The sequence below is a fragment of the Dufourea novaeangliae genome, unplaced genomic scaffold, assembly GCF_001272555.1.
Source record: "Dufourea novaeangliae isolate 0120121106 unplaced genomic scaffold, ASM127255v1 scaffold109, whole genome shotgun sequence".
In the NCBI taxonomy this organism is placed as follows: domain Eukaryota; kingdom Metazoa; phylum Arthropoda; class Insecta; order Hymenoptera; family Halictidae; genus Dufourea; species Dufourea novaeangliae.
In genome coordinates, this window is record NW_015373997.1 from 2,074 (window position 1) to 23,633 (window position 21,560).

At 39.9% G+C, this 21,560-nt stretch overlaps 1 protein-coding gene across 2 annotated transcripts in view; it reads left to right on the forward strand.

Annotated features, from left to right (window-relative positions):
- Positions 1-983: 983 nt before the first annotated feature.
- Positions 984-21,560, forward strand: part of LOC107187999 (phosphatidylcholine:ceramide cholinephosphotransferase 2) — a 28,634-nt gene continuing 8,057 nt past the window's right edge. Inside the window, exon 1 of one of the 2 annotated variants that reach the window (XM_015576214.1) lies at positions 984-1,350. Coding sequence is in view for 1 of the 2 variants with exons in the window: in XM_015576213.1 (XP_015431699.1) it covers positions 1,303-1,304 (2 nt within the window). In the remaining variant the exon portion in view is untranslated. The remainder of the gene's footprint in view (positions 1,351-21,560) is intronic. The other variant, XM_015576213.1, reaches the window with a different exon arrangement.

A 21,560-nucleotide genomic window follows, 5' to 3' on the forward strand; every position in this document is an offset into this window, starting at 1 on the left:
GGCGGATGTATCGTGATCGAAATTACGAGTAACGTGCGACGGTATTTAAGGGGATACAAAGAGGGTGTCGAACAAGAAAAAGAAGATTCTCGGAGGTTTGGGTTGTGCTTCGATCTGGTGGCTGTTCATGTGGGCGCATTTGACGTGCACGAGGGTACGCTTTCCCTTCGATTGATCGATAACCGTGAATTAGGTCGTCCACGAGTCGCGCCCCGAACAGTGGAAACATACGCATAGAAACCGTCGAGGGCGAAGAGATTCAATTGACTGGTTTGTTCGAGACGGGCACACCGGCCGACGTTGTGCGACGATCATACATGCGTTTGAGCGACGTCGTCGTATATGATGAAATTACAGCTGCTTGTAATCGAAACGGATTACTGCTGGAGAAAAGCGTTGCTTAGGTAAGCTAGCAACATTTTCACCAAGCCGCTTATGCCTTTTACCACTTGTCTGCGATGTTAAGCTTGTTTGCCGATATTCCGTTTAGATGTTAATCCCTTTCGATAGGGTCGGATCAATCCCGAGGTAATCGTGTCATGTTCTTATTTCAGTGGTTTGTGACGCAAATCGTAGACAACAGATAAAAGCACCCAAGTCGCTGAACTATTCGATTACTGGCAACGTATCTGTTAACCCTCATTCTATAGACAAATAGTTTATATATTAATTTATACGTTTACTGTATAGTTATTATTGTTGCTATAAATGTTAGAACGCTTCTGTAGATCAATGATAATAGTTTCTTTAGGAGAAGTACTGAATTTTAAAACGGAGTTTTATATGTAAGAATTTATGTGTTTCAATAGATTCCTTTGAAACGCTTGAATATACCGCCAGAAATACATACATATATACATGCCGATAAAGTTGTCGCTTAACGACCGTCGGTAATACAATTCGTTTAAATGCGACGATCGCCGCTGCGCGCGTATTGCTTCGTCGAATCGGATGGTCTGTGCGAGAAGAAAACGCGGCGATGATTCAGAACGCGTCGGGTTTCTCGGCCTGTCTCTCACGGTTTTCTCGTCTGCGGTCCTCCGGCTGACGCCATCTTCGGTCGTCTTTTTTTGTTTAAGTGTCAACTTTCTGGAACAATATACGCAGGAATACAGTATACAGTGGATCGTGGGGAAAACGTTATGTGTGCGGGTAGTACGCGCGATGGACGAACACTGAACGAACGTCGGGATTGAAATGACAAAGTGAAAACGCGATATGAGTTTGCGTCGTAGATCTAGCCTGCATCCCTGAAAGATTGCGAGCCAAGAAAAAAAGAAGTCGTTAGCCGTCCGAGTGTCCATGTAAAAGTCATTCAGTAGAACTCTTCCCCCCTTTGAAGTATTGTTGGTTAGTTTATGTGTTGTTTGTTAAATGTGTTTTTTTTTGTTTACTATCTTTGCCTTGTTGCACACTCGTGGAACGCATTGTCCCTGACGGTTTAAAGTCGGGCCCTCCACGTTTTGTTGGTTATGTTTCCGTTACGTTCGTCTGCCGTAAATCGCACGCTTCTCTAGCACGTACCGAGTAGTGAGAGACTTAAAGGTTACAGTAGTGCGTGTATGTAGCGAGTAAAATGCACAAGTTAAGATTGCCTGTCAAGGTCGAATTGCCCAGTGCTTTAACAAGGTATGGTGGATATTTGATCTAAATAGAGGTATCGACATTGTTGATCCTTCTATTCGTCTTTTCTGCCAGCGATATTCTTCCGCTGACCGTTACGCTGCTCGTATCCAGATTGTAAACAATCGTGCAGTGACGATGGAACATAGAGAAAACCAGTTCGTTCCTTTTGCGTGTTACAACTGCATGACACGATTTTGTTTCGAATACGCAGTTTGTTCTATTTTCGTCTCCTGCGGTACGTTAAAATAGATAGAGTAATTGTACGTTTTAAATAGAAATACGGCATTATCGCTGTACGATTGTAACAATCTGTAATTTGACGTCACGTGCTTTTAATGCAGAGCATTGCTATTGTTACACACTCATTTGAATTTATTAACATATGTTTTTAACCCCCGATGCAAAAAGGAGGGGTGTTATAAGTTTGATGACTATTTTGAAAGATTAACGATACGAAAGATAAAGTCACTAGATTTTGAGATGTATATTATGCATGGTTTCCTATATCGCGTATGTTAAAGTTAGTCGTCAAGTATGTTTCTCGGGCGATATAATGTATTCATGTATTAGAGTTAACTGAATTGAAGATCTTAACACCGCATTCCTATTATTCCATCTGTCTTGGCTGATAGAGACAAGTTTGTAATTTTCAATGATATAATCTGATCGCGCCTTTGATGTAATGGTATCGGAGTTAATCTTATCTCTAAGTTAAACCAACTACAGTTTTTATTTCCGTGATGACACGAAATATTTTTTTACGTACAAAAGATGTTTCAGAATTCATTTGCATTATTCATTATTGTCGGTAGAAGCTAATATTGGAGGGAATTGTTTGTACTCTTCACACCCTAAAATTTGTACTGAGTTTTATGGAAAAAAGTCACTTGATCGTGTTATAGATCTTCCTTACGATATTAAGTGACTTTAGTAAGTTATTCTACTGAACGAGCGACAACAATAATCTTGCTAATAATATGCATGAAGCATCAAGCTTTTTGCTCAAGGAAAGAAGAGATAATTTTTAACAAATACATACTGTTGTAAGCATTGATTATCAATAATGACGTGGCAACGTGTGTAGTTACACACAGAATACGCCCGGACGAACAGCTGATGATTTGATTATCTTTCTGAGACGTCTTGTTCGAAAACCGATGATTGGTCGTTGACCGCCATAAAGCTAATTCAGCCAATCGATTTGAATTGTATTATTGACACTATCGTAAATGAAATACGAGAGAAAACAAGCCGAGAAAGAAATGTATAAACAGTGTGTACATTTGCAGCCAGTCCGACAATGAGATTTTGCCAAACTGATATTTCAGACTGGTTTGAAGCCTTTTTGCGTTAAAGTATAAATTACATATAAGCAGATCTTGTTGCCGTTCTATCCTATAGGTCTTCATCTTGGAAAGAATTAAAAGAAAAAACTTTCGAGATTATACATTTTTATGTGTTCATAACAATGGCATCAGCCGAACGAGTTAAAACGTATGTTAGCCGTTCCGAAGCCAAACTAATCAAGTCCAAGCTAAATAACAATTATGTGGCTCATTATGCAACAGATACATACTACACCAACATCTAAAACATTGAAAAAGAATAGGAATGTACCAAAGTTACGAAGTTCTTAAAAAATGAAATTTATTAGCCTGACTTCTGGCCGGCTTATATCTGCAATGCAAAGGTCGTAGAGTTCAAGTCCTTGCGTTACACACATACTTTCTCTTGCGTCATGAATATTTTCTTCCAATGAAACTATTGAGATTCTAAGCTAAAGGAACATCTTAAAAATCCCAAGGTTTGTCCGTGTACAAAAAAGTACCTATGTATGCACCACATTCACACTGTTATTGTAGGAAAGGTTTCGTCCAAAATCTGTGATCGCGCGACCGCGGTGTACCCGCGACAATTCCGTTATTGTGACGACGTTCGGCCTGAGCGAATGCTTGTTCTTCTCTATTAATTGAGCTGCCGTCGTTGAGACGTTCACGCCGCCATTCTTATGGAAAGCAGCTGACCTTGGCAGTCATAAAGCCTAATGCGAGTTGCAGGGCCTTACACGTCTCTGTCTTAACGCTCCTACCCATCCCAGTTACTCGTTTCTCGCGATACGTCGAACCTTTCGAGTTACAGTTTCGCCGCGGGCTTCGTCGGGCTAGGCACCAGGCGCTCTCACGCGGTCCCTCGCGTTTTGAAAACGGAGTCGCATAAAACGCGATCTGCGATTATTGTTTCACGTGAGTTCAAGATCTGACTAGAGTGCATTTATAGCAACGCAGTAAAATAATTTACAATTAATAACAATTTGAACGCGCGGCATATTTTGTGACATGTCGGGGACACAACGTTCAGGGGCGAATTGTGCCTAAACGGTGGCAATGAAAAGAAGTCATGGGAACGTCCATCTTAGCTGACCGAGTTGTAGAAATTTATTACTATCCTGGTGCAAACTGTGTGTAAAAAGTGGAGTGCAACGCGATTGAATACGGTTCACTTACAAATTAACCGAGTTGTTCTCTCAACACTGTCGTTACCTTCATTATTTTGTTGTAAACGCGAGGTTTAAACAAGGACATTGACTATACGCGATGTGTGTCATGTCAAGTAAATCATGCTTCGCTGTCATATTATTCCGTTTTGTTTTTTGCTATTGAAACTTTGACAAAACATCATGGAACTTCGTTCTTCCGGAAGTGAAAATCACACCCCATCCACAGTGGAATCGTGTATCCATATTTGCATGCCTGATTCTTCCGGCATTTCGGAATGCTCATGTACTTTAACTCGATTAAATTCCTAGGGTATACCCGTGTGAATAATAATCGGTTCAAGTTGTGTGGAAAACATCTGTGCCGGTGAATCACAAAGTAAAATAATACACCAAGTCGGTTTACATTCGTTCCTGCTATAAGTAAACGCCGGTACAACCACGTAAAGTTCGTATAGGTACATGATACGGCTTCCGGTAATAAGAGTTCATCGACATGCTCAATGAACCAGGTATTCAGTGTCCCAACATACTCGAAAACATTGATATTCCTGTAAATGCAAAGTCGTACGGTTACAACCCTTTTGCACGGCTAACGATTTTTCTCTAATTCAGCCATTACGGGGTGGGGGCGTGTTCGTCGCGATGGAAATTTGATGGAAAATGATGGGAATTTCACCGAAGCCCCGACATTGTCGTGTGCCGCCCGTTCTACGGAGCCCTAGTGATCGATCGTTTCGCGGTCGTCGTCGTCTGCTGCGAAGGGCGACGAGGTGTATACATATACGACCGAGATCTCCCCCTGAACCACCTGTGTGTGCCATCGAGTACACGCTAGCGAGCTAGCGCGCGCGCAGACATTTCCTCGCTGTTCTCTTGGAGTACACGTGCACCGGAGTGCTGAGAACACAGCGCGGGCTATTCGACTCGACTCCACCAGCCACTCACCTACGTTACGCTTTCGCGGTGGTATTTTTGGCGTCGTACCTCTCACGAGACCTTGCACGGTCGATTCGACCTCCTGCTTGATCAGTGTAAATCAAAATCGTGCCGGGTGGAGATACTCGAGTCTGGATCGCGCGTAAAATGGACCGGTCCTAAAAGCCTCTGGTCCGCGGATCACCAAGTAGTCCCCCCCTCCCCCATTAGTGTTAATCCCAGTGTCGAACATTCCCTTGACCATGTCATCGATATGCACTTCCGGATGCCGAGTATTTAGCGAAACCTTCGAACGTGATGGAGACGCAATTGCGCTACCGTGCATAAGTGTTTGGGTATTTTGTGGCGTCTGATCCGGGGAACCTTTTTCATCAGAATGTCGATATCTAATATGATTAACGTTCGATATTATCGTCATAATCGTAGAACCGAGACATGTTATTCTGTGGTTTGATGTGGTCCTTTTTTCTGTTTTATCTGATACCTACTCATCTTGGAGGAGTATTTTTTAATAGTCATATCCTTATTGCTGTTACTCCGATAGGGTATATTCCGTTCTTATAAAGTTTTAGTATAGTTTCTGGTGTCGTTTTACGCCTACTTCGTAAGCGTTTCGATGTTATGAGCATCAACACCTATGGTTTTCCTCTAATTCGATAGCTGCATATTGCATTAAAGAGTTCGAGATATTTGCTTTGGTGGCAGTTCGCCGTTCTTCTGTTAACGTTATAATTAGACTGCCGCTTTTATGCGTATATAGTAGAGGTAAATGTTTCAGGGACGATGATGTGAAATTTTTAGCAAATCTTTATGGTCTGCGGTCTGTTTATAATAGAAACACGTTTTTATAGTGCCTAGCCATATTCTTCTACACAGAACTATGATGAGATCCATTAATCCAATACAATGCAAGAAACTATTTGCATCCATTTTGTCCCATATGTTTTGGTAGTTAATATAAACTTATTAAGATCATTGGGAAAAGACATGTTTCATTTATCCCAAGACTCGAAACAAAAGCAAATATGACACAAAGACACATGACGTCATTCATCTCGACCATTTTAGAGAATCAGCCTTCATTTAATTTCGATTATTGCTTTTTTATTCATCCCAACCAATGTTAAATATCATTTTTGTCATTCTGTACTGGCTGTATCAGATAGAAATAATAGAGGTAGTTACATCAAAGTCGTTTATTTGCGACATATTTCACGTTTCCTCGAGTTGTAAGTGTCCAAACACTTATAAACGGTAGTGCACACTATTCGGCCAGGTTTTTCGACGGTCGTACCTTTCACGAGACCTTGCACAGCCGATTTGAGCTACTAAAACCTTATACTGTCGGGACATTCACTATCGGAATCCGGATCACGTTCAGGATTGATTTGTTCTCTGTCGTTCATGACGTGGATTTAGAACTCATTGATACACTCTCTGATAACTCTCTGAAAATCAAACGCATTAAGCGGCGCCAGCCAATTCGAGTCAAATCATGGCACCCAAGTGTGATTGAGTAATTACGATTGCGAATTTGAATGCCTCCTCTTCGCCACTTTATTTCCTTTGTTTCCCTCGGATATTGACGATTCTATATTCGTTGTACCGATAACTTGCTCAGGCATTCCCACTGCGTTCACCCGTCAATGGAATTCTCGAGCTCGGCCGAAAATCTTGCGCTCCTCGTTTTCCAAACTTTTCCTCATCATCGACAACAGCTTAACCCTTTAACGACCGTAAGCGTACCCAATACGTTACATATTTTATCTGCCATTTTTGCCACTACTATTTGAAATATTCATTCTTTCCTAGGTTGCTTAGGAAAAGTAATAATTTTTACTTTATTACGGTTAAAATTTTTCGTTATTAACAAATAGTCTATTTATAACTGTTTCATTGAAAAACGGCGATATCTACGCGAGAAGCTTAAGACTCTGGGTTAGGTAACTATAAGAAAGAAAAAGAAAAGTCAGTAGGTTAACTCGTATAAAATAAAAAAAAATTTGCACAATTTTTTCTCGCGATAATTGACATCGTTTCAAGAATTAACAGCGGAATTGAGAGGAAATTATAGTCGATTATAAACGTCTGTCGGCAGCCATATTGGTTCGAACAACTATCTGGTGCAACTTCATCATTTTCGTTCGTTTAAAAATCATCGACTACATTTTACACGCCAATCGTTGTTGTTTTAATTGCAATTCTTTTTTCCCATCGTACCGTTTAATCTCCGTTGTGCATATCGAGGCGCGTTTGCAGGACGACCGCGGTACTGATTTCCGTAATATGGTCGTGCTGCTCTTTACCGGTCGCATACCATAGGTGCACCGTCTCTCTTGCTCCCTCTTTTCTTGACTTCGCGGTCGATTCGGTCTCTCTTTCCGTCTTCCTCCTTTTCCCTTGCCTACTTACCACCGAGCTCTGGCGGGCCCGTAGTATTTACGTTGCGCGCGAACATGATGCCGGTGCAAACTGTTATCTTGCTGGACGTGTAAGTAGACAATATACTGGTGGACAGATTTTACCTTTATGCTTACCCATTTCTCTCTCTCTCTCTCTCTCTCTACTGTCTTGTGTCGCGACCAGTGCATCTGTGCCGGGTTTTTTTAACGTATTCACCGTTTGGCCGCGTTTCAGGTGACTTTCCGTTCGCGCCATAATGGATTATTTCACATCGAAATCTCGGTCACCCGTGAATGATAAAGGTGCGATGGGAAGGGTCAGTGTCGGTCATCGGTGCCCGTCGTAATGAATGAATGACTGTGAATGACGATTACTGACGGTGAATGCCCACTTAAAAAAAATCGCGAATCAACGAACGACGATTCAGCGAACGCAGTGGGTGAAAATACAAAAAAAAAACAGTCAGGTATTGAATGGATCGATTTCAAAGTTTCCTGTTGCCAATTGTTGTAATTGGTCGTTATTTTTGTCTTCGAAAGAGACCGATATTGCTTTTTGTGCTCATCCGGGTCCTCTGTTCTCAAGTACTCACGGTCGAAGAATTTTCTGAGGAAAAGAAGAAATCTATGTCAAATAACTATTGCAATTCTACTAATTGCACATACATTCTTCGTCATTTTCTAATTGGTCACACTTTCTAACCTTTTTTGTTTTGAGTTATAAATGCTCGAAACTACATTAGTTCTGAACTAATTCAATTATATAATAAGTCCAAAAAAGGATAATTACCATTATGTTAATCGAAATTTGAAAAGTTCAGAGGTACATTTAGAGAAGGAGACGGTGCTCCGAAAGTCAGTATATATTTTTTTTTATGGTTACACGAATTCAATTCGGTCAGGATAATAATAAAACGTGATCGGTTGCTTCAGCAGGCTCCAAGATTTACTATAAACTTAGAAACAGGTCCGGTTTTTTTCTCCGAAACTTTGACGCGCTTTTTCACATTTTCGATCCATTCGTGTGGGTCGGTTCATTTTTCTAGGCGCTTTCGCGAGGAGTGTTTACTCAGCGACCGCTTACGTAAGCGAGCAATTATTTTCTGTTTACGGCCGAGCATGTGTGTGCTTCTTGGAGGTTTCCCGTGTTTAAAACAAAAATATATATATACACATACATACATATCGTCATGGACAAACGAGGCAGCGCGGGGAAGTGTTGCAATTTATCGGTGAAGTGTGACCGAGTGCCGGTTCAGTTCACTTTCCGTTGTTCGTGGCAAGGTTTTTTTTCTCCACTGTGAACAGCGAACTTCTTCATTGTTCGTAACAATTAATTCCGTGGGTGGTGCTCAACGTGGAATGTTTACAATGAGGTGCGTTCTTGTTATATCCCGATCGGAAATCGTATTTTACCGGTGTTTGTGTATCACATGCCGCCAAAAGTAAAATTATGCAGACATAATGAAGTATTCCGTTGAGTCAGCACGGAACAACAGTAGCCCGGTTTGATTCGGTGGCTCGAGGTATTTCAACGAAACCTTTCCGACGTATATGCGGGTAATTTTTTATACGGATAAAAAAACATTAGGCCAAACTAGTTGAAGTTCATAAAATATAAAGTAATGAAAAGTAATTCATATTGTGAATTGACGTCTCTTTCTGTAGTCTTTCCAAAGTACAGAAAATCGAATATTAATACGAAAAATATATAGTTTGTCTTTATCAACAAGGTATATAATTTCATAATTTGATTTTGACAGATGTTTTGTAAACCACTAATATGCGTAGTCAGTGCTTTGTTTTATTTCGGAGATGTATGCCATCTTTGAAGACATTACGCCACCAAAATCCTGACATCCTAATCAAATTTCTGATAACTTCGCTATTTCATGCAACTCCGAAAATTGAATTTCGAAGATCCATGTTTAAACTGCTAAATTTTAAGACGAATTAACATGAAATAACTAAATTCTTTTAAATCGACACAGTGATGCGAATTATCGAAATGTTCGACTAATCTCTCAAGGTGTTTTTAATCTCGAGGCCGCGTGTAAACGTAATCGACTGGTACATATTTTTTTCCGCCTTGTTTGCCCCGGTCTTTAATACAATTCCGCGCGTTGGAAATTATTAGCATCGATTTGTTTGTCCCGGTCGGGCGTAATTGGCCGCGTCCTCGGCGACGGCCCTTCCATTTGTCAGAAAGTAATTTCTCCAACAATGCTGCTCACTCGAAACCCACGTCTGTAGAGCGTGAAAGCGAATCGATACCATCGTTTGACGGAACAATTGCGCGGGGAAATAGTTCGGATCATCATTTATGGACGAGGGAACGGACTAATGGGCGGGAAGTCGTTTTGACGTTAAATAGTATGCAAATATTTAGACGTTGCGTTATCACATGCCAGCACGACGAGTGACCCACTTTTTGGGTTGACGAACATATCGAATTTTTTTTTTTTTGCGTCAGAATACATCCATCTCCGTTGAAGTTCCCGCTGACTTTTAAATTTTCTATTGAATATTGTGTACTGTGATTTTCAGACAAAACGAATTTAAACCTGTGAACAACAGAATGATTCGTGATATTTCCTTTTTTCTTAATATTACATTTAAATCATTTATGTATCTAGTTCGATAAAAAAACTGTTTTATTAGCCCAGGAAGATTTAGTTTACACTTACCTAAAAAGAAGATAAAAACTCAGTAGATCATGAGTATCTGAACAGATCATGAGACCATCAGCATCTTTAATAACGAATTTAATTTAACATATCCAATGATCAATTAATTCTTGGATTATCTTGCCCCAATACGTTTTCCATTATTTCTATTAAAAAAAGGTATATATATATATACATCAGATGCACCGTTGTGCCAGTTACAAAGACTTCCTAATCGAATAATGTCCCTCTGCAAACCGTTCAATTTCTTCTCCACGACTTTCTTCTAATTGCAATCAGAACAAAGGCGTGACTTGGCCCAGTTACACGTGGGACCGTTCTGTAAACATGTGGGGGTGCGTGGTCAGCGGCAAACAAGTGTCACGATAGTCGGAACCAGTCTCGTGGATGCGGTCCGCGTGTTTATCGACGATTATCGGTCAGCAATTTACGTTTCGTTGAACCCTGCCATAAAGACCAAGTCCAATTCGATTCCATTGCCTGGCGTGATCACATATATCGCCACGCATAGACAAGCGGTCACGTGATTGCGACCGTTGATAACGATAGGGGACAGTCGGGGTGGCACGCAATATCTTGATATGTCGGGATCGATTACGGCTTTTTATATACATCGAAGATATCGTGACCGATTGGACACGAGTTCACACTTTGGAACTCCGAAAATTGCGATTTTTTTTTAATCTCGCAGGTTTGTAGGGGACCTCGATAAAAGCATCGGGAAATTTTTCGTTTTTATTGATACAATTTGGTTCTTCAGGGTGAAACTATCCCTTGGAGGTTAATGTGTGTTTTCCTATTTTTCTGTATACATATATTGAAGGTTACAGTAGGCACCAAAAAACTCTATAAAACTGTGTAATGAAATTATTAAAAATTTGTGTTTATTTCTTTATTTAATTAAAAACAAATTTTTAATAATTTGATTGCATAGTTTTTTAGAGCATAAGAAGGATTCAATTTTCATTGTAACAGTTTTTTGATATCTACTATAATTTTCAATATACAATAGGAAAATGGGAAAACATTAACCTTCAAGACATTGTTTCACCCTGAAGAACCGAATATCAGCAAAAACGAAACATTTCCTGATGCTTCTATTGAGGTCCCCCACAAACCTCCGGAGTTTTAAAAAAAAATTGGAATTTTCGGGGTAGGTACCAAAGTTCTACCCTTGTTGGTCTTACAATTAGGGCGAGTTCTAACGATTCGTGGCGCGAGATTTGAAAGTTGTCGCCGGCAGCGGTTCGGGAAAAGACCGTTTGCCGTGTCTGGCGATCAAAGACCGGTGCGTCAGTTGTTTTAGGTGGAGCTTATATGAATCAGTTACAAGAAAAGAGGAAATGACTCACGGCACAGCAGGGTTGCTTATCCGTGACGTAAGTGCTGCTCCTGTAACGGCCGTATTTTGCGCGCGCGCGCCAGTATCGTCACGATATGACGTCTTCGACGTCCGTTTCGGAATGTGAGTTGGAGGCGGCTCGTATTCTGCGATCCGTTGTAGAATCATAGGTTTTGGGAAACATATTTGATTCGGACGAAACAGTCCTTGTGAGCTAGATCGATGATTTCTAATGTCTTATGTTCATTAGATCGAATGCCCGAGAATGGCACCAATGATTGGGAATGGCGAATTTTGGACATTGTCGAAAATTTAAATTTGTGTAAAATTCATGTACGAAATCATTTATTCGATTCAATCACGGTTGATTGAGAGGGAATTCTCGATGTGGTATTCTGTATATCGATGAAGTCTATTGCCATCGGAATTTTAATTCTATAGTATTAGAAATTGGCTAGGGTCGCCCTCAAGTCATCTTGAAATGTAGTCTCTTAATAGAAGGTGATCGTGTGAATTGGGATACTTCTCTTGCTCCAATCGACACGTTCGATCTATTGTCGCCAGGATTCTAAATCGTATGCACTTTAACGGTTTATGAAATAGGAATTTCAACATTCAAAGCCTGGAAATAGAAATTATTTAGAATTATGCACAAAACATATTATATTCTTTTATTTATTCCCTTCGAATACTTTCAATCTTGACAAAATTATCATACTAAAACATCTGGATGTTCGATATTCGACGGCAATCGGCCACGATCGGTTGAATCGCATGATTTTCGCGAAAACATGAACAGTCAGACAATTGGCATCAGTCGTTTCGTCAAGGTCACCCTGTACACGACATCGTTTAGTCTGATTTAATAAGATCCGATTAATTCCTCGGGAATGCCTTCACGATGACCTGTATTCAAATCGTCTCCAATCGCAGCTCGAAAAAAGAAAAAATAAAAGTTCCAACAACCAAGCGAACTGTACTAGCTGAGGCGAATGTTTCGGTGCGCGTGCACTCGGCCTCACGATTATTGCACAACTATAAGAATCTCTGACTCCTTCTTGTCTCCAGCAATTGGTTATCCTAGTTTCTCGAGTCGGTCTGATATCACGGGGGTCGTGCGGCCTGATCAATAACGTCTTAGAGGCTATCTGCGTTCTATCTTATCGATTTCCGGAGACGAACAGTGGTCCTTTTTCCCGAAAAGCTGGCCAAAATTCATAACATAATTGGATTTTCATAAAAGTCGGTATTCTCACATTTTTGGGATTGTTGAATTCGAATATCTTGTCAAAATGCAAAATATACAAAATTTTTTGTTTTCGATTTTCATGAAAAATTCAGCATTTCTACGTTTACTATGTCATGTATGAAGTTCAAGTATGTTGTTGAAAATGGTAATCAGCAAAGTAAGAATTATAAATGTTGTTCGAAATAAAAAATTACTCATCCCGTTATATGTATAGGAAAAAGTTGTTCAAAATGTCGAGTGTTACAACATATCCAAAAATTATTGAAATCGGAGGGTAGGCAGCTTTTCTACAGTTTGACCAATTTATTTTGGCCAGCTTTCCGGGAAAAAGGACCACTATTAGCCGGAGGCATCTTGGGCGAATTTCACGATGACACGTCCTCTTGTCAACCCGTGTTTCGTCGATGATCATCCGGCCGATGATAATAAATAACCGTCGGCCACGCGGAGGCGTAAACGTAACCGGTATATTAACTTGACGTAACAACGAACGCTCCGATGATCGTTCAGATAACCGATATTGTCGCTCGTTAATAGCCGACCTATCGAAGCAATTCATGTAATTCGAACGACGCAGAAACGTGTTCCTTTCTGGCGCTTTATACCGTGTTCGTTGTCGTCGGGGTTCGCGATTGTAAATTATTTTACCTAATGAGGTTTCCATGAAAATTTGCGGGTAATTGTAAACTATTCGCTGAAAGAGAGACGTAGTATTTTTTTAATGGAGCCTTACCTCGATAGAAGTAAATCTTTAGATTATATTTTTAGATTATAGAATAAATCTTTAGAAGAACTTCCCCGTTGTCCCTTCATTTTTAAGAGCTTTATGATTTTTCGAATCTATTTCTTTCCTCATTTTTTAGCACGATCAAGTTTGAAATTGAACACTGTATTAAGCCTCGGACAGCGGACTGTGAAATACTCTCGGCACCTTGGACTCTGGGTCAATTGCGACCCAAAGTATTATTATTGTTTTATCTATGTCCGAAAGAATTCTCAACTTTGTCAAAAAGATTTCTTAACTTAATTTTTTATTCCGAACAGTCAATGCTAAGATGATTTTCGAAAATTATTTTGTTCTAAAAAGTAGAAGTGTACGTAAAATGATCTAAGGTAAGAATATACATAAACTGCGACCAAACAGAGTCATTGCACCGTTGCGAAAGAAATATTCGCGGAACTAATTCTCTGCAATTTGCGTTCCTTTGATCGTGCGCGGTTCTCGCACATTTTCCGGATGTTAATGATAAGTTCGATCGCGTTTTAAGAGTTCCTGGTACGAAATTGATGGTTTCGCACGCCTTTCCCCCGTGTATCGCCATCGGTCGTGTTTTTCTCGTTTCAAGACCTACTTTAAACACATGCTCGGAGTGTAAAATTGATGGTGTTGCTGTCTGATATAGCTTGAAAGAAAATATATCACACTTGTAATTTTGCCAATTTTTATCGATCGTGTACGGGACAAAATGTATTTCTTCCGCGGTAATTAATTGTGATTTCGTCGACACAGAATTACCGGAAACATAGCAGTTAATGACAAATTGTTCAAATAACGAGGCATCTTTTTTTAAAGAAAAAAGTCACCAGTTATTCGTACCTACTGAAGAAGGATTCGATTTTCCTATTAGAAAAAACAACCTAGTTTCCAACGTTTTTTGGAAGACATTTGAATTCTCAATTTAAAAAAAATAACGGAAGTAGTTGACCAACAACTGTTAAATCGCAGTGTTCCAATATCATCGCTTGACTTTATCAAAACGAACACTGCACTGTACGTTATACGCTCGGAAATCGTACACCCGATACGTGGAACAACGCGAGCAGCAGCAGCAGTAGCTTTCACCGTGGCATGTCGACTAATTAAAAATCGCTCGCCGTGAAACAATTAGCTTGCGCTTTCGAAAAACCACTCGAAATCTACGAGGGGGACAGAAAGAGCCAGCGGATAAAACGGCGTCGCAACGCCCTTCGATTTGCGGGACGCGCGATTCCATCGATTTCCGATTAAGCTCGTTTATTTCGGTGTGCCTCGTCGCGAGTACATCGCTCGGGCGGATATTAAACGCGAATCGCTCGACAAATATATAATTTCTTCGTGGAATCGAAGAACCCGTGGAATTTTCAGGCCGGATCGCAATAACCACCCGGAACGGAATATCGATATCGGAACTGTTCCGCCGATCCCTGGCGTGGTGGTAAATTATTGACCTCATTGTTTAAGGAAAAGTTCTCACTTATCGGCGGCCACGATGAGAGTTAATTGCTCGAGGACGAAGTTAGGAACCCTTCGGCAAAGTCGAGACCAGTCTGTTTATCGGGCAGAAAGAGCGACGATTATTCGCGATGGGTCGCGATAAATATTCATTCCCCTGCATTGTTACCGTTTTTCTTTCTCGAAACGATTTACTTTCCCATTGTTCGAGTACGTCGCGACGTCACGATGCAACGGCTTCCTGCTGTTTCTTAGACTCTTTGTTGCCACGAACAAAGGTAAAATTTCACTTAATTGGATGCATTGAGTCGTTCGATTGTACGCAGGTTAGTTCATGAGCCGGTTACCACGATGCTTAAATTACCCTGCTCGAGACAATCAGAGCCTAACAGATGATACGATCATCTTGTTGGTGTTATAAATATTGTTGTTCTACCCCTTAACTGGTGAGGTGTGGTCTGAGAAATTCCATGAATATTCTTAGAATATTTTATTTTTATTCGATAGTTACTTAAAGTGATACTTGTTTATTTCGATGTTTTATTACACGGTATTGCAAGGCAACTAGTTGTGCAATGAGTAATAAAATTTGTGTAATAGCAATAAGATTGCCACCTTACCAGTTAAGGGGTAACTGTGGCTTGAAATATACAAAGACATATATGTCACATAGTAAATTATTCAAGACGTAAGTTTAATATTAAGATACACAAAGTATACGATAAAAGAGAGATACAAGTTATCTACAGGAAATGGAGCATCCATTATGAAATAATATCTTATTTGTGGCATTTGTTATTAACGATCTATAATTTAGTTTGTGTTACGATAAACGACACTTGCATTTCGCGATTATGCAGCGTCGCTGTAATATAAATAGTTCATTATCGCGAATGGAATATTAAATTGCTCCAAGCAACAAGGACTGTAATATCGTTGAGCAAACGAATATGTAATTATAAATCTCAATTCATTCAGAATCCACTTTATTCAGCAAGAGCTACTTTGTCATTTTTAATCGTGTAAATTCCAATTTTTATAACGAAATAATACTTCTTTCTGAACGAGTCGACCTTTGGCAAACAATTATTTAATTTCATTAACTGTTTCATTGTATCATTCGATTCCATTACCATATTTAGATGTATTATTCGAATAAAATTCGGCTCCACTCTGGTTTAAATATATTAATAAAAAGAAGAACTTTGTATTCATTTTCCTTCGATACAAGTAGGTATCGATACTATGATGTAATACTAATGTTGATACTTGTTTTCGATACAATAGTGTTGATACCTTGACGGTATCGGTTGATCCTTAGCCTGTACACATTCACATTTATAGTAAACGAATAAAATCACACAGTCGAATCGTTGCTCTGGCGATGAACATGTTGACTTTGGTGCAGCCAGTGCAAGTTCCACGTTGAACGAAGAAGTCAAGCTTACTTCTGAATTCATGGAAACACGTTAGTCACCGTACAATTCAGTCATGGTTTACCACCGATAGCGACTTTATCGTTCCGCGTCCTCCGTCCCTTCGACCAGATAAGCCTTGCTCGATACTATTCGTGCGCTTGGACGCAATTACAGTCGCTCTGAACACCGGTGTGTACAAGTCTCGCGAAAATGCAGGTGACCTGTTGCAAAACCGTTCGAATCACAGCCAGTTCAGAAGATACGGTTTCTTGACCAATTAGGTAATTTTGTCGAATCAGTTATTACCGATGTCGAGGACAACATTCCCACATACAAACCAATGAAGTAAGCATACGCGTGGATTTAGATTTTCGGTGAAAGTACGGAATCATATGACCGTGGCTTTATTATTGATTCGGCAAAAATCGGTCAAAAAACGGTATCTTCTGAACTGGCTGTCACGACAGGTGGAACTGGTGCTCCGATCGTTTCGCGACCGATTCCACGCCGAAGAACCACCGAATCGACTTTTCAACCTGTGTGTTGGTGCTGCCTTATTGGTCTCGATTGAATAATTCGGTGAACGGTCTCCACGTGCTCAAATGGTCTCGAGCGATGGATCCCGATGCGAGTGAGTGCACGATCAGTCGGAGACTGCGTTCAGTTTGGCGTATTTCATACGAAGTGCGACGTTAACGACGGCAGGATAGGCTGATTTTTTGTTCCAAAAGAGGTTTATAATCTAGATGAAGATTTCGTTTATTCGAGGCTTTGTTTTCGAGAAAAATGGAGTTTACAAGATTGTGGTGTACTCGCGAGCTATATATTCAGTATGACTAGATTGAAGCAAATGTGTCGTTTTTTTTATTGTTTCTGTTTATAAGCACTAACGACAGTCAAATGTATAATGTATTAGGTTGTTGCACGTAGAATGGCCATTTTATTATCGGCACTTGATATATTGAACATTATGCGAATTTTATTACACAACGTAAGGTTAAATAGACTTTTATACACGTTTTTCATTGAAATACTAATTTTACGTTCATGTTATATTCATTGCATAGTATATACTGATTTCGAAGATGTATTTACGAAGACATTTTGAGCTGGCATCTGATCGCCAAAACTTGCATGCATCTTTATAAAATTGGTTTAAATGTCTATCTTTAATGCATGAGAGGGAAATGGCCGAATTCGACTGACATTAATTTTTTAATTTAATTACCCTTAGTGTTTGACGTAATTTACTTTATTCATGTGTTAGATAGTACCCTGAAGTGAGTAGAGTGCGCTCTGTAATTTTGCAATAAAAAAAAGAACTATGTAAATAATTTTCATTCATAAAAGTAACGTCAACTATACCTATCAGTAGAATCGGTCATTTCATGTACAACGACATAATATAAACGTACATGTTTAAAGTTGCTTCTTTCGAAAATCAAGCTTTGTACGAATGTGGAGGAATCAGCTTAAATGCATTTTGTACAATCAACGCTGTAGCATCCTGTACAGAGATAGGCTCCGATGAATGAAATCGCTTGCGAAAATAGCCGGTTCTCATGGCACGATGAAAACGAACCGTCGCGATTCAGCAGTTGGCTGCAGCGAGGGTGTATGTGATGTTCTATTAAGTATGTATCGACACTCGAATGGAATTGGAACGAGGAAAGGGCAGGGATCGAGTATATTCCGCGATGTTTGTATAATTTATCGGTTTTGAGGATTCAGGGGTATGTGTACTGGATATTGCAAAACTGATAATGGAGGAGCTTAGATAAGATTAATCTTATTCTATTTGTTTTGACAACTTTTGAGGTACATACTCGAATTTTATCAGTTTCGTGAGTCGATGCTAAGGAGCTAATTCGGTTTGATTAATTTGGGCTGGCTGATGATCAGTCTACAGATGTAAATACAGCCTTTTGTCCTCCACAGGCTTGGTTTTATTCTGTATCTTGTCATGAAGATTAATTTTGAATTTGGAAACCACAAAATTGCCAGTCGATGTGTTAAAGAGTTTAACTTTTTGCAACACGGAGCTTCAAAGAATTGTGTATTTGGGGAAATATGTTGTATTTTATGAATGTAGTACATTCATCAGAGAAAGAATTATGGAATCACCGTTTATTATGGTAGAGACAAGTGTGATAGTTACTTCTTAAAAATGTAATCGTAACGAATTGAAACGAAATGATTACATAAATTTTATTACCACATTGTAATCGCCAACTAGCTATTCGACTGCGTAAACGTTATGCAGTAACCCGAATAAAATTATTAATCGTTAACCATTCTTTTCATAACCGCTATGAATCGTGTGAATCGTGATCGTGCATTTTCCAGGGAATTTCCTTGGATTTCAGTCGAGTTGAAAATCACGCGAATAAAGAATCGAACTGCGTTTCCATCGGAAAGGTTAATTTCTTCGAGGAAAGGTCAAGCAGTTCGCGGAAACCCGCACGAAGCGATCGCGTTGGGCCAATAATTATTTCGTATCAATGGAAAACTTTCTCGATATTCAAGCTACATATTACGGTTCGATCAAGGGAGGAATTATTGCGAGCCGAATTCAGGGAAAATCGACATTTCTGAATAATGAGCGTTTTTATCGGGTATTGAGGTCGAAGAATCGATGCACGAGATTCCCCGAATCGAACTGTAAATATTACGGTGTTCTGATAATAATGCCGTATTGAATTATCCCTGGATTATCATTTCCATTAATCTCTCCCCGAATGGACGCTAGAGCTGTTGTTGCCGTTTTTATTGAATACGTTGAAATAACTGAATTTCTTCTAAATATTGTAAGATCTTTAGAATATTTATCTTCACGAATTTAACGTCTCGAAATGCTGATTTTAAATTTTAAGTAATTCACTCTGTAATAATTATCGTTGTTCAGAGTTAGTCATGCAATTAACACGAACTTTTCAGACCCGAATCGCCAAGGTGAACCGGCTTAATCACCTCGAAAAGTTCGAAATCGTTAGTTACGCTCTGTCAAGCAGATGATAGTTGACCGAGCAGTTTTACATTCCACGTTATCAGGTGTAATTTCATTCAAAATGTACGACGTAGAGACTTCGTAGGCATGTCATCGGATTAGTAAGAGTTCTTGCAAAAACTATTACGTAAACAGATTATTAGCGTACCTGGAAATTATCAGTCACGAATGTTGTCTCTGTCGTTCGAATCCAAGTGTTAAGCCTAAATTTCAAACAGCTGTAAAATGAACAATTTAAAAAAATTTCAAAAATCCTTCGAGATATGTATATATATCAGTAAAGATTATAACATATCCAAATTTGAACAAAATCCGTAAGGGTGCTCCAAAAAGTGTCTGATTTCGCGTGGAACGACCCGTCAGCATTCCAGGGCTTTTCTTATCCAGCCACCGGAAATGCCCAATTTACGACACCCTTAACTTAAGGGCCCTAAATGGTCGACCACTGTCCCTTCGTCAAGTCGACTACAGCTAAACGACCGTCAGAAAACATCTTGAGAAACGTTGAAAATCTCAAGTTTCTCACAGAACCGGTGTAGTTATCTTTTGAATTGATCAACCCTACGACTATCAATCTCACCGTTTCCATATATGTATCTACATATCGTGCCAACATCGAGATAAAATGGCTTCCCGCGATGAAAGGCTTCCACAGACGGTTCGCGGCACGATAACCACGCGACCGGGTATTAGGGTTAAGCCTCGCCCCGCGAAATCGCGCGATCCACGGCCGGCAAATTGCACGCAAAATAGCTCAACGAAATTCCTTCGATCCCTGAGTAAACACAATTTCGTTGATCCGTTTACGCGACGACGTGGCCGCTTTTAACCCGTCATGGCGGACGTCTGGTCTAAGGACACGTCGGACGGGTATACCGGTGGCTGAAGTGCGGCTAAAATTATGCTTAACGCGGGCTTAATGTTCCGACCACCTCTCACGGGAATTATGGAGCAGAAATAGTCTTACGAAATTGTTATTACTATGGCTCGGTTGAGAATCGGAGTGTATATAGGTCGTGAGCGTTCTCGGAAAATTGAATCCAGAACGATTGAATCGGATACGAAAATTTAGTTGAAAGCATAATTCGGTTATTCGGAAGTTAATGAAAGGTTAAGAATATTTATATATGCTATTAACGTAATTCATGAAGGAGAAAGGTGTCTAAAATGATCCCCTTAGGGCGTAATTTATATAAAAAATACAAATGCTCACTATTTAAATAAAAGTAAAGTAGTTTTTGTAAGTTAGTCTATCTATCTTATCATTGGCTTAAATAAATTTAGCTACCTGATCAATTATATTATTATTCATGTAACTATTAGTGACGTGCAGGGAGAACTATTGTAGAACACATTACGATATAGCACCACTAATAGCCACAGGGCAGCCAGGAATCATTTATTATCCCGAGGGATCGTTTTAGACACATTTCCCCTATTGTTTAACAACCACTGAAATTCTTATACCGAACAGACCGTGCTTGGTCCGAGCGATTCTAAACATCGGTAATACACTACATTCGCTTCGAACATTCCTATACAACATTCACCATTACCACAGTCGTAAATTATTACCCCACTCATAAATTGTTACCCAGCGCCCTCGTCATAATACCGTCGCAGTGTCGATCGAGCAGCCTACGGCTCAAAAATGGCCCCACTTTCCATTGCCCAAGGATCAGTAAAAGTCTTCAGATAGAAATGAATTGTGAAAAGGATCTGCAGTAAATTCCTTTGTAAATATCGGATACCAGGGAAAGCTTCTCACTTTCTTTGCCTGTACATAATCTCTCTTGGAGTTTATATACGAGACCCCGCAGAAAGATTCTTTTGTTAGAGAACGTTGTTTTAACACCGCAGAAATTCGACGAGACTCGAATCGATTACGTGACATAATCGCCACATGTATGTATCGCGAATGGGAACACAGTGACATTTTTTCACGGATCGTTCGGCCAACAGGCAAATACCACATCGCTTAGCAACCATCTTTGCGAGCGGCCTTCGCGGATACCAAGAGCTCGTGAAAGCGAACGCTTCGAGGATAACGATATCGAGATCAATCGTGTCTTGCTCGAGGTTTCTTTGCCACGTGTCTTTCTTTCTCTGTAGGCTGTCGTGAAAGACTCGATTCAACCGGGTCAAAAGGTTCGTCGATCCTCGGGGATTATGACGCCAGGGGTC